The sequence below is a fragment of the Sceloporus undulatus genome, chromosome 5 (genome assembly GCF_019175285.1).
Source record: "Sceloporus undulatus isolate JIND9_A2432 ecotype Alabama chromosome 5, SceUnd_v1.1, whole genome shotgun sequence".
NCBI lineage: Eukaryota > Metazoa > Chordata > Lepidosauria > Squamata > Phrynosomatidae > Sceloporus > Sceloporus undulatus.
Genome location: NC_056526.1, coordinates 84,003,033 through 84,020,924, shown reverse-complemented (window position 1 = coordinate 84,020,924; position 17,892 = coordinate 84,003,033). Strand labels below are relative to the sequence as shown.

Sequence of the window (17,892 nt, the reverse complement as noted above, 5' to 3'; positions counted from 1 at the left end):
TATAGAGTATGTATTAAATTTTCCTACACTGTAAAACAGCTGTACTTTGGATTCTTCTGTATTAAAACGTGAGATGGACATTTTCACAAATCTGGTTGCTGCCTTATGCTTTTTTGGTTACTTGTAGTGCTTTGGCTGTTTGTTAGTTTATGTGTTTATTTCTTGGTTAGTGAAAAGGAGATGCAAATGGTGGTTAGAATCATAGAATCATAGTATCATAGAGTTGGAAGAGACCACAAGGGCCATCCAGTCCAACCCCCTGCCATGCAGGAACTGTCAATCAAAGCATCCCTGAAAGATGGCCATCCAGCCTCTGTTTAAAGTTCTGTCGCTTTGCTGGACGGAATTAATGTTTTGCATATGTGAATTTTACATCTGGCTCTTTACAAGCTCTTCATGGTAAAAAGATTGCAAAATACTTCAAACACAGACCCCCTTCCTTGCCTTGGAGGTGAATTGTAAAATGCATAAATAAATAAATACATGGATGCCATTTTCCATACAGTATGCAAAGGGGTCTTGTAGTGCTTTTGATACCAACTAAAAAAAAGAAGCTCATAGAATGACCTTTTGTAGACTTGAGTCTATTTCTTGAGATGTGGATGCTGAATGAAATCTAGGAAACTTCATGTTACCAGCTTTGTTCTCTTACCAGCTTCTCTCAAAAGTGCTTCAAGATCCTTTTGTATACTGATTTTCCAAACTAACAGGGCTATCTCTTTGAATTTTGAATAGAGGATTACAGTTCTCTGGGGGACTGTGCAATGTGTAAAAAATCCCTCCCCACATTTGAACATAGGACACAACTAGGCTTTGTATTGTGAATGTATGGGAGAGTGAGAAACACAGAGGATAATTTCCAGGGGTGCTCCATGTCAAGTCCTGGTGTACATTTGACTTCCAGGTTCACCCAGGTTGTCATCCCTTGGTTTTTACAAATGCATGCTGTTACCCCATTGAGACTATTCTGTATAATCTGCCTCATTGCATCTTGCAAAGAATATTGGAGAGCTAGACCGTTCTATTCAGCAAGCCTTTGGGAACAGATGGTTAAGAAGAGAAGGGGTTTTATAGTGGTGTTCTGTATCAAAGTAAGTTTTAAATGGTTTTAATTCTACTGTTAGTGTAATATGGGTTGGGCACCTTTTATCTGGTATTTCAAAATCCAAAATATTCCCAAATCCAATATTGTCTACATAGGTGGCTGAGAAAATGACACCTCTGCTTTCTGATAGTTCAATATAAACAAACTTTATTTGATATACTGTACAAAATTATTAGTCGCCTTGGCTCACGGCCTGGAAGAAGGGCAGCAAATAAATAAATAAATAAATAAAATTTGTATAAAATTAGCTTCAGGCTATATGTAGAAGGTGTATAAGGACATAAATGAATACTGTATCATGTTTAGACTTGGGCCCTATCTGCAAGATGTCTCATTATGTCTAAGCAAACATTTCAAAATCCGAAACAGACCGAAATCCAAAACACTTCTAGTCCCACGCATTTTGGATAAGGGAGACTCAGCTTGTCACAATCATAATCATAATCGTATTTATATGCTGCCTTTCTTGTGGAATGGGAACCAGCTTTTCCAGTTTCTGATGTAAAGAATTATTTCATTCCATTTCTATTCCAAGTGGAACCCAAGATGGCTCAGCAAAAGAATCAGCTAAAAACAATGAAATTTTAAAATGCAATTGAAATCATCCCATTGAAAGCAATGTAACCCATCTATTTGGGCCTGGTGGGGAAGTGGTCAGATGGGACAAAACAGAGTGGAATGTGTTTATTTGTTTGTTTTGTTTCCGTGGAGATCATAAAGAATCTTGGCCAAGGTGGGAGTTGAGTCAGTTGAGGTTGAGAAGAAGCTGAGAGTGGAGAGACCTCAACAGACTGGAGCCAAAGCATTAATTTGGTTTCAATCTCATTCATCATTTGCACAGCTCTGTTGGCTTCTCTCCCTATTTCCTGTTCATTGTAAGTGCTTTCAATCCCGTCTTTCTATAAATGGAACCTACTACTGCTTTGTGAAGGCTTCACTTTAAACACGGTGGACAGCTTGATCTCACCTGATAGCATCCTTCTTATTTATTCATTCATTAGTTTCATTCTTTGAACTGTATGGTTGTGTTATTTCTTAAATTTCGTCTCACCTTTCTCCCATGAGTGTGTCTCAAGGTAGTTTAGAATAGAAAATATAGAATAAACATAAGAATTTTTAAAAAGTAAACATGCTGCAGATCGTCACATAGACAGTAGTGGTCGGTGACTCCCATGTTAGTGGGTTGGTGAATTTGCTCTGTCTTTTAGTCTGAACTGTCCGTGATGCTGAATCTGTCTTGGAAATAAGATCCAGCACCGTGGACTAAAACTCAATGCCCAAATAACATGGAAATTCAATGCCCCAGTAACATGGAAGTCAGAGTCTACCACAGTGTACATTAACTGTTTGCAATGTAATTTTTGTTTCTTTTTCGTCTGTCCTGAACTTCCTAGCTCCACTGAATGACCCCAAGATTAAGTAATAAGAGAGAAGAAGAAAACTGCATCTCCTTCCACTTTCTCCACCCCGTGGGGAAACTATATATCTCTTTTACGGCCACACTTTTCACAGTTTTGCTCCTTAATAACCCAATAGTTTTACCCTTTCACAGAAGACAAATTATTTGGGAGTAAAGTCAAGAAAAAACCTACCAGGAGGGTGCCTTCAATTCATTTTCCAAAGCATAGAGGTGAGCACACAGTTATAGGGTGCAGGTGGATGATACGACCCTTGTGCAGGTTGTTGGTTGGCCTTTTCCAGGGTCAGAACACAATTTCTATCAAGCCTGCAGATGTCCTGTTTTCATAATTTAAAACAGTTCATTGCAAGAATAGAGAGTCAATGTGCTATAGTGGTTCGAGTGTTGGATTAGGATGCTGTGAGATGAGGATTCAAGTCCCCAGTTAGCCATGGAAACTCTGTGTGTGATCTTGAGCAAATCACACTCTCTCAGCCTCAGAGGAAGGTAATGCAAACCTCCTCTGAACAATTCTAGCCAAGAATAGGAGAGGCTTGCTTCTGGCCACCATGAGTAGATAAAGACTTGAAGGCACACCACAACAACATTTTAGGAATATCGCTATTCCATGAGCTCAGGTATTTCTTTTATGCCATAAAGCAAATAATATTGGGGAGGCTAAGCAGTTGAGTAGTACCTTCTGAAAGCTATTTTGCTGATTCTTCTTAACTCTTGCAGGCTCAGGCCATGACTAGAGATTCAGACACTGCAATGAAGACGAATCTGCAGACCTCATCTGGCTCACAAAGCAAGACAGAGGACTTGAATGATGCCAAGAGGCCAAAGCTCCAAGGGATGTCCCAGAGCAACCCAAAGGACACAGCAGAAGGATTCAAAAATGACTTGGGGATACACGACAAGAACATAAACAACAAGGCAAGGCTGTGCCCATTTCCCCTCCTTTCTTTCTATGGTCAGATCCCTGATTTTGTCACATCCCTGATTTTGCTTTAGGACTAAGCTGCCCAATTTTCTTCTTTCACAGCCCAAAGACAGTGAGGCCAAAGCTGAGCACAAAGAGAACCCATGGCAAGGCCCTGTCCACATTGATGAGGAGAAAGAGGAAGAAGAGGAAGATTGGGATGTAATAATAATAATAATAATAATAATAATAATAATAATAATAATTATTATTATTATTATTTATGTCCCTGCCCCTCTACGAAACGCAATCGGGGCAGCTTACAGAATTAAAATAATCATTCCAAAGCCCTCAATCCCACCCCCCGTTAAAATACAGTTAAACAAGTTAAACTTAAAACATACTTAAAAAGATAACAAGCAAGTAATAACAGTGGCTAAAGTGAGGTCGGATCTCACACACACACACACACACACACACACACAATTAATTTGGTGGCTGGGTATCTATTCAGGAAAAGCCTGCCAGAAGAGATTCATCTTAACAGCTTTTTAAAAGCAGTTCAGGGTGGTAATATGACGGATCTCGTCCAGCAGGCCATTCCATAATCTGGGAGTGATAGCCAAAAAGTCCTCCTCACGATTGTAGGCAGCCTCATTTTTAAAGGTTGTAATAAATTCCTCCCAGAGGACCTAAATCTATGGGGAGGATTATATGGAAAGAGGAGATTCCAAAGATAGATTGTACCCAAGCCATTTAGGGCTTTAAGGTGATAACCAGCACTGGAAACTAATGGGTAGCCAGTGCAGTGATCTTAAGATTGGTGTTCTATAGTCTCTTCTAGACGTGCCTGAGACCAATCTGGCTGCCATGTTCTGTACCGGTTGAAGGTTCCCGATCAGTTATAAGGGTAGCCTCATGTAGAGTGCATTGCAGAAATCTAGATGGATGGTTAACAGAGCATGTATCACAGTCTAAATTTCCCAAACTTCCAGGAAAGGGCGCATCTGGCGTATCAGCCGAAGCTGTTAACAGGCACTCCTGGCCATCGCATTTACCTGATTTGTCATCAGGAGCGATGGATTCAGGAACACCCCCAGACTGCGAACACAGTCTTTGGAGGATAGAGATGTGGAGAAGGTAGAGCCAGCATTGATTTTGTCACATTTGCTCTAGGACTAAGCTGTCCAATATTCTTCTTTCACAGCCCAAAGACAGTGAGGCCAAAGCTAGCAACAAAGAGAACCCATGGAAGGGAACCGTCTATGTTACAGCTGATAGTGAGCCCATCATAATCTCAGATGAAGAGGAAAAGGAAGAAGAGGTGGAAGACTGGGATGTGGAGAAATACAACATAGTAAGTTAAAAAAATAAATATTTCATTCAAGTCCCCCTCTATGTTCAACTTTAACTAAAAGTTGCACTCAAGGACCTATAGATTCCAAGAGAGAACAATCTACTAGACATTTGTAGCTCCTCCTGCCCAATTCTATAGTCAGTGTCTGGCAGATGTTGACCTAGAGTTGCACTGGAGGACCTAGAGGTTCATAGGGAGGTGTTCTCTCAGTTAAAAATGGAATGTTTTTGTGATTTGTGGTTTTCCCACTTTTGTGGTTCTTCCACTTTTTGGCCAGCTTGCTCTTAGGTTTCTCACTAACTTCTTCCTTTGCACCTCTTTTGCTCTTGACAGGAAAAGATGCAGAAGTTCAAGGACAGTGGCATGTTCAACCATGTCTGGCGTTGGGTACTGCAGCATCAATGTTACCAGCACCACTATGGAGACAGCCAGCCACACGAGGAGCCTCATTCCAGCTGGGTCAACAATGAGCTGAACGACTCATCTCACAAGCAGCAATACGAACTGGACAACAGTGGCTACTATGACAAGTCAACCCTTAACTTCTCCCTTGGGGCCTCATCTAAGATTCCCAATTTTATTATTCAACAGAGTGAGGTCAAAACTGGAGACAAAGGGAATCCATGGCAGGGCCCTGTCCACATTGCAGCCGTGAGTGAGCCCATCATCATCTCAGATGAGGAAGAAGAGAAAGAAGAGGAGAAAGATGTGGAGAAGGTAGAGCCAGCATTGCATGGCTTTTTAAGCATTAAATTTGGACACTGGCGATCAGGGTTCGAATACCTGATTGAGCATAAAAACCCACTGTATGACCTTGGGAAAGTCACACATTCTCAGCCTCAGTGGATGACAATTGCAAACCTCATCTGAAGAAATTTGCCAGCAAAACCATATGACAGGTTTGTCGTAGGGTCTCCATAATTCAAAAATGACTTGGAGACACACAATAGCAACAACAACAAAGCAAGGCCGTACCCACTTCTCCTCCTTTCTTTCAATGGTCAGATCCCTGATTTTGCTTTAGGACTAAGATTTCCAATTTTCTTCTTTCACGGAATGAGGCCAAAGCTGGAGACAAAGGGAAGCCATGGCAGGGCCCTGTCCACATTGCAGCCGTGAGCGAGCCCATCGTCATCTCAGATGAGGAGGAGGAGAAAGATTGGGATGTAATAATAATAGTAATAAAATTTATTTATGTCCCACCCCTCTACGAAATGCAGTCGGGGCAGTTTACAGAATTAAAATAATCTTTCCAAATCCCACCCCGCCTTAAAATACAACTAAACAAGTTAAATTTAAAACATACTTAAAAAGAAAACAAACAGGCAAAAACAGTGGATAAAGTGAGGTCAGATCACATACACACACACACACACACACACACACACACACACATATTAATTTGGTGGCTTGGTATCTATTCAAGAAAGGCCTGCCAGAAGAGATCTGTCTTAACAGGTTTTTAAAAGCAGTGCAGGGTGGTAATATAACACATGTCATCCGGCAGGCCATTCCATTATCTGGGAGTGATAGCTAAAAAGGTCCTCCGGATGGTAGTAGGCAGCCTCGTTTTTAAAGGCGTAATAAATTCCTCCCAGAGGACCTAAGTTCACAGGGAGGATTATATGGAAAGAGAAGGTCCCAAAAACAGGCTGTACCCGAGCCATTTAGGACTTTTAGGTGATAACCAACACTGGAAATTAATGGGTACCCAGTGCAGTGATCTTAAAATCGGCGTTATATAGTCTCTTCTAGATGTGCCTGAGACCAATTTGTCTGCCATGTTCTATACCAATTGAAGTTTCCGGACCAATTACAATGGTAGTCCCATGTAGAATGAATTACAGAGATCTATTTTTTTTCCAAAATTTTTACACATATTACACAATCGTGTTTCATATTGTATAATATTATAACTACAGAAATCTAGATGGGAGGTTACCAGAGCATGTATCACAGTCTAAAGGTCCCCAACTTCCAGGAAAGGGTGCATCTGGCGTATCAGCCAAAGCTGATAACAGTCACTCCTGGCCATCCTGATTTGTCATCAGGAGCGATGGATCCAGGAGCATCCCCAGACTTGCCAACACAGTCCTTGGAGGAGGTAGAGCCAGCATTGCATGGCTGTTTAAGCATTAAACTAGGACACTGGAGATCAGGGTTTGATTGCCTGATTGAGCCTAAAAACCCACTGGGTAACCTTGGGCAAGTCACGCACTCTCAGCCTCAGAGGAAGTCAATGGCAAACCTCCTTTGAAAAAGTTTGGCAAGAACACCCTATGTTCTAGTGTCTCCAGAAGTCAAAAATGACTTGGGGACACACAACAGGAACAAAAACAACAAGGCAAAGCCATGCCCACTCCCCCCGCTTCTTTCAATGGTCACATCCCTGTTTTTGTCACATCCTGATTTTGCTTTAGGATTAAGATTCCCAATTTTCTTCTTTCACAGCCCAAAGACAGCGAGGCCAAAGGTGGAGACAAAGGGAACCTACGGCAGGGCCCTGTCCAGGTTACAGCTGGCAATGAGCCCATAATCATCTCAGATGATGAGAAGGAGGAAGAAGAGGAAGAAGATACAGTCAACATTGTAAGTTTTCCCTCTATGCTCAATTTTAACTAAAAGTTGTACTAAAGGACCTAGAGATTCCTAGAGAGAACAATCTTCTAGGCATTTGTAGCTCATCCTGTGCAATTTTATGGTCAATGTCTGGCAGATGTTGACCGTAGAGTTGAACTGGAGGACCTAGAGATTCATATGGAGATGTTCTCTCAGTTAAAAATGGAATGTTTTAATTATTTGTGGTTTTTCCACTTTTGTGTTTTTTCCAGTTTTTGGCCAGATTGCTCTTAGGTTTCTCACTAACTTCTTCTTTTCCACTCAGTTCACCGGAGCCCAGCATTGGATGCAGGTTCAGGAGGATTCCCAACCCTGGTCCATGCAGCCCAACTGTGTAGACCCCCAGGCAACCGGGGAGCCTCGCTGCACTTGGTGAGCTCACTGCTACTTTCTCCTTTGGGACCTGCAGTGTGTGTTGTCCAGCAACCAAATTTCTCTCATGTGTTGTATGTTTTTGTGAATTCCTTCCAACACATGTTGGAAACTAGGAGCAGCCAAGGGCTCAAAGCATTAAACTTTTCCCTTGGCAATGGGGACATTATGCATCCCATACTGCAACTGCCTATTGTGCGATTAGCTGATTGTTAGGTGTACTCACCATTTTTCTTACATTGCAGAAAAGAGGGCTGGAATAGCATGACTCCACTATCAGATATTTATGCTATACTGAGATAGAGAATGCATGACCTTGGCCAGAGAGCACCAGCCTCCTTCCAATTCCCTATTTATGGCAGGGATGGAAATGGTGCAGCCCTCCAGATGTTCCTGGACTGCAATGCCCAGTGTTTGTTGACCTCTCCTGTGTTGACTAGGGTCTCTGGGAGTTTGGTCCAAGAACACCTGAAACTTGATTTAGGAGAACAATCTGAACATAATTCCTAAGACTCCCAAGGGCAGGAGGTTTTGCTGGATGTCTTCTTCTGAGGTGACACCTCTCTGTGATTGTCTCTTGTTCTGTCCAGGTACACCGAGGAATCCAGACGGAGACGATCAGGTGAATCAGGTGAATGCGCATCTGAGAATGATCACCAGCACACTGAAACTGAACACACTGAACACTTAAACCAAGATTCCTGCAAACATTTTGTGCAACTTGGAAAGACAGCTACTGAGGACACGAATGGAGCAGAATGCAAGATGGCTTTGGGTGCTGCTAGAGAAAGACAGGCTATCGCAGATAGGGAGGTGAACAACAAACAGACTTGAAAAATCCCAACCTAGGCTTCAAAGACTTTTGCCTATAGGACTTTTTGGTTCATGATGCCGCCTCAAAAGAAATAGAACAAAGAAAGAGGTGGGAACACTTGCCTTCCCACTCGTGATTCCCAATATCCATTGTTTTCCTTCCAACATTTTTCTCTCATCCTCTTTATTCCACTTTCTAAGGGACACCAAGGATAGGAATGGGATTAGATGGAATCCCTCAGGAATTTTAAGACTTTTCTGGACATGCCCCAAAGACACACACACAACCTTTCTGCCCCCCTCTTTATTCTTTCACAAAGCGATGAAAGACCATCATGTCTGGATCAGACATTTTTGCACAGGGGAGAAAGAAATGCCCCTCAAGGATCGGAGTGGAGCTTGTTGGCATCTGAAACAGTCCTGTCCTGACTTCTTACCTAGTCTTTGAAGGCATCACAAGATGGCTGCCCTTATGCTTCATATTGGGTTCAAGAAAGCCCTTGTTTGCCACCTCAGAGGACAATACAAGCAGCAGATGGCTATTCATCACATCTTATGTGCTAAAGCATCAAACATGTTTGTGGACATGTTGTGCGCTCTGAGCAGCAGCTACTGACTCCATGAAAAGTGGAAAAGCAGGAACTTTGATGGTTCCTGCTGAGTCCGAAATCTCCTGTTTGGGGTTCAAGTCACTGATGTTGTTGACGTACGAAGAGGAAGGGATCCAGGCTGTTTTGGAGTGTTTTGTCACAACCAGCAGTGTATTAATACTCAAAGGTTAGCTTTGGAGGAGCACCCCTAAATTTGCTGCCATCACACCGCAGTTTGCAGGCATTTGCATGCAGTTTACCAGTACAAGGGGGGGGGGGTCACTTTACCCCAAATCCAACAGTCTCTGCCCGCCATGTTTTATGCTGGGTGGGCACGATAGGGACTCTTTCACAGGGAGATGCCTGGTCACTTCCAAAAGCATTAAATGGAGGATGGACCTGCATAGTGAAGGAGTGCAAAATCCAGTATTTTTGTCCTTGGCTTTTGGAAAGATTTCGGGTGTATGTGTGTAAACCTCATCCCAAATGGAGGAGATGCACTTCTAGGTCATCAATATGCAAAGGGATCTTTTGTGAAAGAATTTGTAGCCTAAGCTTTCATAGACTTGGTTGGCTTCCTAAAATGCATAGTATGAAGTGGTGTAGCATGTTTCAAAATGATTGGGTAACTTAGCGCTGCCCATTCACCCTACCCCTAGATAATAGTGCTATATTCCACAACAGCCTATGGTATCCTAAGATTTGCAGTTTAGGGAGGGTTTAACAGTTTTATGGCTCAGTTTTTTAAATGTTGGTTAAACTGCCAGTCCCAAGATTCCATGAGATGCTGCTGTTTGGTGGAAATCTCTGATAGCTCTTGCCACCTTTTTGTTTCAATCCCAGAGTTTTATTAAGGCCTATAAGAAGTTTGGAGTCCCCTTAGAGCGGTAAATGCCTTTGGATTTTTTCAGAGATGCTGGGAATCTGGTTTCTTTAGCAACTGCTGTTGATGCTATTGAACCTACTGTAGTGATTGTCACCTTTATTTCTATTGAAAACCACCACCACCACTCCCCAGAAAATAAGCAGGACTCAGCAGTTTACAAATGGTGGGTGGGAGGAAAACCCAATATGGTTGAAACATACTACATGAAATAATAATAATTAATAATTATTATTATTACTGTTATTATTATTAAGCTTTATTTGTAGAGTTTTCATCTGTGAAATGTTGGAAGGGGTGGATATTTCCTAATAAATACCTCAAGATTGCAACTGAGGGTTTGACCAAGGCTTTTTTTTTTCTGCCTGAAGCAGAGCTGTAATGGAACCGCATTTAAGTCATGGCACACAGTACCCACAGCCAGCCACATTATGGGCAGAAAATGACACAACCACCCTTCCCCAGCCCTTCCAGTCCTGGTAGTATGTATGAATGGATGTATACATAAATAAAACTACCAGTTAAATATATAACATTCACTGCCCTTCAGAAGTGGAGGCAGGAGTGGAGGACAAAATGAGGACACTGGCTCCTTAATAGGAATTCTGCCTCCCTAAATGACACTTTCCGTCATTCTCAAATTTCTAGCATTGCAGTAACTTCAGCTGAAAATTTTAGAAACAAAGGTTAAGCATCCAAAAAAAAGGAGGGAGGGAGGGAAGGAAGGAAGGAAGGAGGGAAGGAAGGAAGGAAAGAAGGAAGGAGGGAGGGAGGGAGGGAGAATGGAGGGAGTGAAAGAAGGATGGGAGGAAGGAGGGAGGGAGGGAAGGAAGGAGAGGAGGGAGGGAGGGAGGGAGGGAGGGAGGGAAGGATGGAGGGAGAGAAAGAGGGAGGATTTGTCCCTTTGTCTCCAATGGCAGCATGGCTGTGTTTCCATTGGGGTCAATATATACTCCACACACACACACACACACACACACACACACACACACACACACACTTCATATATACACAACTGTACTCCAAATATATACTCTCTCGCTATACAGTATATATATATATATATATATATACTCCATATATACACAATTGTACTCCAAATATATACACCACACACACACACACACACAATTGTACTCTAAGTATATACTCTTTCTCTATATATACACACACACACAATTGTATTCCAAATATATATTCCAAATATATGTATATATATATATATATATATACTCCATATACACAATTGTACTCCAAATATACTCCATATATATGTGTGTGTGTGTGTGTGTATAATTGTACTCCAAATATATACACCACACACACACACACACACACACACACACAAAATTGTACTCCAAATATTATACAGCCAATATCTCCTCAGTAACTTCCAAGCCTCTTAGTTTTTTAAAGAGTTGAGCTTCTGGGCAACACATTTGCTGGTGCCACCACTGTTACCAAGATGATCTGTTTTTAAATTCTAATTTTGCAGCCTTTTTGTTTCCAGACTGCTAAATTCAAAGACTGTTTGGCTGCATCCGCACTGCAGAAATAATCCAGATTGATAGGCCTTAAACTGCTATGGCTCAAGGCTATGGAATTGAAGTTTTGTGATCTATTTAGTCTTCTCCATCAGAGAGTTCTGGTGCCACCACAAACTATCAATCCCAAAATTCCATAGGATTGAGCCATGGCCATTAAAGTGGTGTAAACCTGGATTATTTGAGCAGTGCAGAAGGAGCCTGTGTGACCTTTCCATGGTACTGACCTATAGCTCCTCTGCAGTTAATCAAAAACTAGGGCTGCTGCCACCCTGCAGAATTAATGCAGTCTGATGACTTTTTAAACTATCATGACTCCATCCTATGGACTCCTGGGAATTGTAGCTTGTTGTGAGCTCTCAGAGGGCAAAATATCTGACAAAACTATAAATCTCAGAATTCCATAGCATGGAGCCATGGCTGCTGAAGTGGTGTCAACCTGCATTAGTTCTGCAGCGTATATGCAGTTTAGGGAGTACCACACTTTGCAGCTTCCCTGGTTTAAAAGGAGAGGAAGATAAATACTAGTGTATTACCTCAAGACACCTTCCAGCCTTTCATTATGGTAATAAGACTCATTCCTGTTTAGCTTCCAAAATTAAACTGGAAGTGATATGTTCAGTGTGAAAAAGTCACTTCAAAGGGTTACTTAGCTGCTTTATTATCAAAATATATAGACTGTTTCAACATAACCTTTCCACTGGTGTGTTAAAATTTTCTAAACAAATTTTCTTTTATATATATTTATTTTTATTGAATCATTTTACATATATATCATATTACAATAACATACATCTTCATCTTTACATATTCTGATTTTTCCCATATTCCCTTCCTTTGTTTGCTTTCATTATTATGTTTACATAAAGTTGTTCTGTGTTCACCTAGAGATATCTCATCCATATGAGCTTACTCCTTTTTTCGGACGAAGAGGACTCTCTCTGGTTGAAAACAAAAGATAATATACTCATCCCTCCATATTTGTGGCTTTGATATTTGCGGATTTGATTATTCATGGATTTGATTTATATGTTCTCTCTAGGAATATCTATGTCCTCCAGTGCAACTCTATGGCCAACTTTAACTAAACGTTGCACTGAAAGACCTAGAGATTCCCAGAGAGAATACTCTACTAGGCATTTGTAACTCCTCCAGTGCACTTCTATGGCCAATATATGACATATTTTGACCACAGAGTTGCACTGGAGGACATAGAGATTCCTAGAGAGGTGTCCTCTCAAGTAAAAACATGGTGCTTTTGTTATTTGCAGTTTTTCCATATTCACAGGGTCTTGTACCCTAACTCTAGTGAATATGGAGGGACAAGTGTATTTTCCTTGGTAACCTTAAATCAGGGTTGTAGTAACAGGGAAAACCTCCTTCTCCTGTGGATAGAATGAAATGTTAATGTAGAATTTTAGGAAGCCCATATGTGACAAGGCCTGTTTCTGTTTGAAGAGAGAGAGAAAGAATGGGGAGGAGATTTCATGCCCTATCCTTCAATTTTTCTTGTTTTTCTGTGACTTAGAGGCCTCAATACAACATTCCCACAGCAAAGCATAAAAATCTGAGTACGGACCTATGCTAGACTGAACCCTGTACCCAGCCCTTGGCTTACTGCAAAGCCCTTGAAGCCCCAAACGCCACTTGGCCATCCTGTGCTTCTTGGAAAGCAGGCAGGATCAGAGAAGAATCTGACTACTGCCCCAGAGCTGGAATTCAAATGATGGCATGAATGTTGAGATATGCTGGTGTCTTCTGCGGTGTCTCAGTGCTGATGTAGCCATTGTGCATCTGGCTACAGGGAGGTAGCCAGATGGTTCTCCAGCCCTGCCTGCTTGCTGAGAAGCACAGAATGGTAGCTTCAAGGGCTTTGTAATAAGTTGGAAGGGTTTTTGCCACTGCAGAAGTAAGGGATACCAACCACACAGTGTCCTAAAAAGGACATCTGTACACATAAGGGACACTAAAATAAGCATAGCATTACAGAATTCCCACCAAAATGTGTTAACCCTGTCCAGTGTATTAGACTGCTTTGTAACCATTACAGCTTTGAGTCTACTCAAACTATTTGCTTTAAATTATTTTTACTGTTATATTTCTATATTATATTTGTATAAAACTTATAATTTTAAAATATCATTGCAGTAAAAAGTGAGACCATTATTGTAAATAACGTTTTGGAGAACAACATTAAAAATGTTCCTTTTGATGTACAAGAATCTGACAAAAGATTAATGCAAGTAGATGTTTATGTGTATGTAGACAAACTTCTTGCAACAGTTTTGTGGCTCAGTGTCAGGCTGCTTTTCATGTACGTATCAATCCTGTATATTGCTGCAAGTTTATACTAAGAGCATAAAAGACAGTTGAATTTCTGTACTTCATCCTGAGATGAACAAACCTTTGAAATGCAGAACAGATAGTCTTTGTTGCAGTAGCATAGAAAGGCTTAATATGGGCTTCACTTCCCAATTTACAAAACTTGTTTTTAAAAAAAACAGCCAAATTTTACCCAGGACTGGTAAACTGCTTACTGAGACTAATATAAAAATCCTGTCAGCCACTCAGCTTGATCCCCTTCCTCAACCTATTTTCTACAGATATGCAACTATGTCAGTCTCAGGCCTACATGTTAGCAAAAATAAACCTGGTGTATTATCAAAGGAAGAAGAGGAACCAAGAAGGAAGATGTTATTTTTCTGGGTTTTCTCCTTCTTAAATCCTACCAAAGAACTGATGAATGATTTATAAATGGCAAGGATTGGAACCCTCCATTAATTTAGCTGATACACTGTACACACTCCTGTATAAGTCTAGAAATTTTAGTTTACAAAACTGATCCTAAAAAAATCCTTTAAAAATGAGTTAACTTATCCACAGGTCAATGCAAGTACTGTACTTTAACTCTTTTTCAATAAATAAATAAATAAATCTTTAATTTATATCCCGCTTTTTGTTACCACAATCAAAGCGGCATACAACCTTTTTTTTAAAAAAATACAATCTATACAATTCCCCCTCTTAAAAAAGCATTAAACAATTATATGCATTAAATTTACAAATGATAAAATCTAAAAACAGTACAATAATAAAATAATAATGGGTTGGGTCTTCATTTATATATGTCTGTTGGGGAGCGTTACATGGCCAGGTTCTATTCTGGCAAGGCCTGCCGGAAGAGATCCATCCTGACAGCTTTCTTGAAGTTCTCTAGGTTGGCAATTTGATGGATCTCATCCGGTAGGTCATTTCATAAAGTGGGAGCGATCGCGGAAAAAGTCCTCTGAGAGGTTGCCGTCAATCTGGTCTTTGTGGACTGCAACAAATTCCTCCCAGAGGATCTGAGAGTACGGGGCGGATTGTATGGAAGGAGGCGATCCCTTAAGTAGGTTAAATAGATCTGGTGAAAGGCAAGAGTGTAATCTGTCCTGGAAGCAATGACCCCCCCCCCCCCATATTCTCTCATCCATCCAGCCTTTAAGGTGAGCACAAACAGTTGTGCCTGCTTGAATTTTGTAAATTCTTTGGCTTTGTTTTCCTTTACTTCATCCTTTAGATCCTTTGTTACATGCCCCTAGGTTTTGGTCCCAAACCTGTCCTCAACTTATACATGAGGTCGACATATAGCCAAGTTTGTACCATAACTGATCCATGGAAAATATATCAATTATACATAATGAGTTTGCTTGAATAGTAAGGAATGCATGTGTGGTAAGAGACCAAAACATGCTCTCAAACACTTCCAAAATTTAAACATGGAAAACACTAATAACATCTTTAGTCTTGTACCAAGCAACAGTGACCACATGACACTAGCACTGCCAGTTGCCAATGCCTCACTATGTCAGTGGCATAACTAGAGGGCACGGGGGGATGCGGACCGCAGCAGGTGACACCACTCCTAGTCAAACACCTACTTTTGGGCAGAAATGGGCTGTGACAATTATCTGCTTCTCTTTAAAATGCTTTAAAAGATGTGGTATTGAGGCGAAGCTCAGTGGGAGGAGAAAGGAAAGGCCAAAGAATTTTTTAAAATTCAAATTTCAAAATTTTAATTTTTGATTTTTTTAAAATTGAAATTTAAACAAATATTGTTTTAAATTTTTCTTTAAAAACATCAAATTTTAACCAAATCTTCACTATGTATATGTATTTAGATTGTGCATATGATATTGTAATTTGAAGGTATAATTTGTTTACTCTTATTTGATTTTCAGTAGAGTACTATCTAGGCCTACTGAGTCTCAATTGTTCCCTCCGTGCAACCTAAAAGTACTCATTGAAACATATGACCTTCTCATGACTATGCAATAAAAGCATAAGATCAGTAGTTGTGGGTAGGCAACAAATGCTTCCCCTTAGTTACTATTATTCACAGTGATGAAACTACTGGTAAGTTACTGAGGTACTTCCAGGTACCCTGGAAAACAATGGAAGAAAACCTGCTCTACACAATTAAATTTAATGCCAAGCAATACTAGCTGTGATAAATTCTTCCTCCAGTTTCTTTTCCAATATATCTTTGATGGCTGCAATCGACTTCACAGTTTTATAGTGAGAACTGCCCTCCTGCCTCACCTTTCTCTATGAACTGTTTGGTCTGTCTTTCTAATACCAGACCCAGATTCCATCAAAGCACCTGCTCACCATGCAGCTTGCTTTCATTGCCTTTTTAAAATCTCAAGTCTAAGTTACCCTAGTAAATCCTGAAGTCTACTAAGACAATTTTCATTCTTTCCCATTAAGATTCTGCTAGGTTTTTTGTTGCTTATCATGAAATTTTTACAGCATTTATTCTTCAGGAACTTTATAACTGGCTTTAAATAGATTTATTGCCAGGCTGCATTTAGACATTTCTTCTACTACATGGTATTGCTACTAAAAATAAAAAAGATGTATCTTACAATTAAGGGAGAGTGTTGACCCTTAGCTCAAATGAGGTCCTTGGTACTACCTAGTCCTACAGCAGAAGTGGCATGTTCCTGTCCAGTTTACAGATTCTTTGAAATGCAATACCAGTGGTATGTGAAAACAGCATTTACTTCCAAAAGGATTATTCTGTCTCTAAATGATTGCAAAGGTGTATAGAAAATGTGTTGCCAACTTGAAGAATAAGAAGTGAGAAACTGCTTTAGTGTATATAAATATGTCAGGAGTAGTGAGGCGGCATGGCGTAGTTGGACTACAAGTCTGGAGAACAAGGGTTGAATCCCTGCTTGCATGTGGAAACCCACTGGGTGACTTTAAGCAAGTCACACTCTCTCAGCCTCACTGGAAGGCAAAACCTCTGAACAAATCTTGCCAAGAAAACCTTGTGATAGGTTCAACTTAGGGTCACATAAGTTGGCAATGACTTGAAGTCACACAACAACAAAGGTCAGCTGTATTTCTTCATTACTAGGAAAGGCCATAAACTAGTCCAACAAGTAAAACTGTAACATATAACCAAGGTCTCCGATGGGATGGCCCCTGATGCTTTTCTTGTTGCCATCAAGCCCATCCTGAGTTTTGCTCCAAACTCTTCAAATTCCATTGTGGGCCTAAATCTGCCCCAGCACACACCGCCTGGGCTCCATCTGCCTTTCTATGCCTGCTGCCTGAGTCTGATATGAAGCTCAGTAACTATTTTTCATTCTTTTTACATCAAAAACCATAATTCAAGCTTTCTGTTAAGAAGGTTCTGTGTCTTATGAATTGTAAATACAAATCACTAATGTGATTTACGTTCAGCAAATTCTTTCCATCCTTCTTGGGAAAAGCTCCATTTTGATTTGGGATCCTTTGATTACAGAAATGCATTGAAGCCTAATTCCTATCTTCTGTTTTTCTTTAAGTGTGTGTCGGTAGTGTTTGCTTTTAATTCTACATCAGTCTGCCTCAAAACATGCCAGTAACAGAACACCTAAAACTATTCTCCATCTGTACTTTTGATTCTGTCTTATTATCACCTGACAGCAGCATGGATTGATGTCAGCTACTGGTCACATGCATTGGCAGGGCTAACTGAAGTTATATGGCTGCCTGAGGCATGACAGCAACTTTTGCCTCCCTTCCCAAGTCAAAATGCATAGTATGCAGGAAAAAAAGAAAGTATGGTGCCTCAAGCAAAGCAGCAAATGGTGTTTTCCCTCCCAAATCAAGATGCACAGTAGACTAGTCAATTTATTTTTGGACCTGAGGCAAAAAAAAACCAACCCTCTCACTAGCACATCTCTCCACTGACAGTAAAAACAAAATCATTATAAATAAAATAATTAAGATTTTTTCCTCCTGCTCTTTCGTGGC

At 40.6% G+C, this 17,892-nt stretch overlaps 1 protein-coding gene across 1 annotated transcript; it reads left to right on the top strand.

Annotated features, from left to right (window-relative positions):
- The first annotated feature begins 789 nt into the window (after positions 1 to 789).
- LOC121931652 (ABC transporter F family member 4-like) lies at positions 790 to 10,249 on the top strand. The gene is made up of 8 exons (XM_042469627.1): positions 790 to 1,091; positions 3,243 to 3,440; positions 3,526 to 3,648; positions 4,634 to 4,783; positions 5,117 to 5,500; positions 7,235 to 7,372; positions 7,668 to 7,774; positions 8,365 to 10,249. The coding sequence occupies exons 1-8, from the start codon at positions 825 to 827 to the stop codon at positions 8,606 to 8,608; spliced, it is 1,611 nt and encodes a 536-aa protein (XP_042325561.1). The 5' UTR covers positions 790 to 824; the 3' UTR covers positions 8,609 to 10,249.
- The last annotated feature ends 7,643 nt before the right edge of the window (positions 10,250 to 17,892 follow it).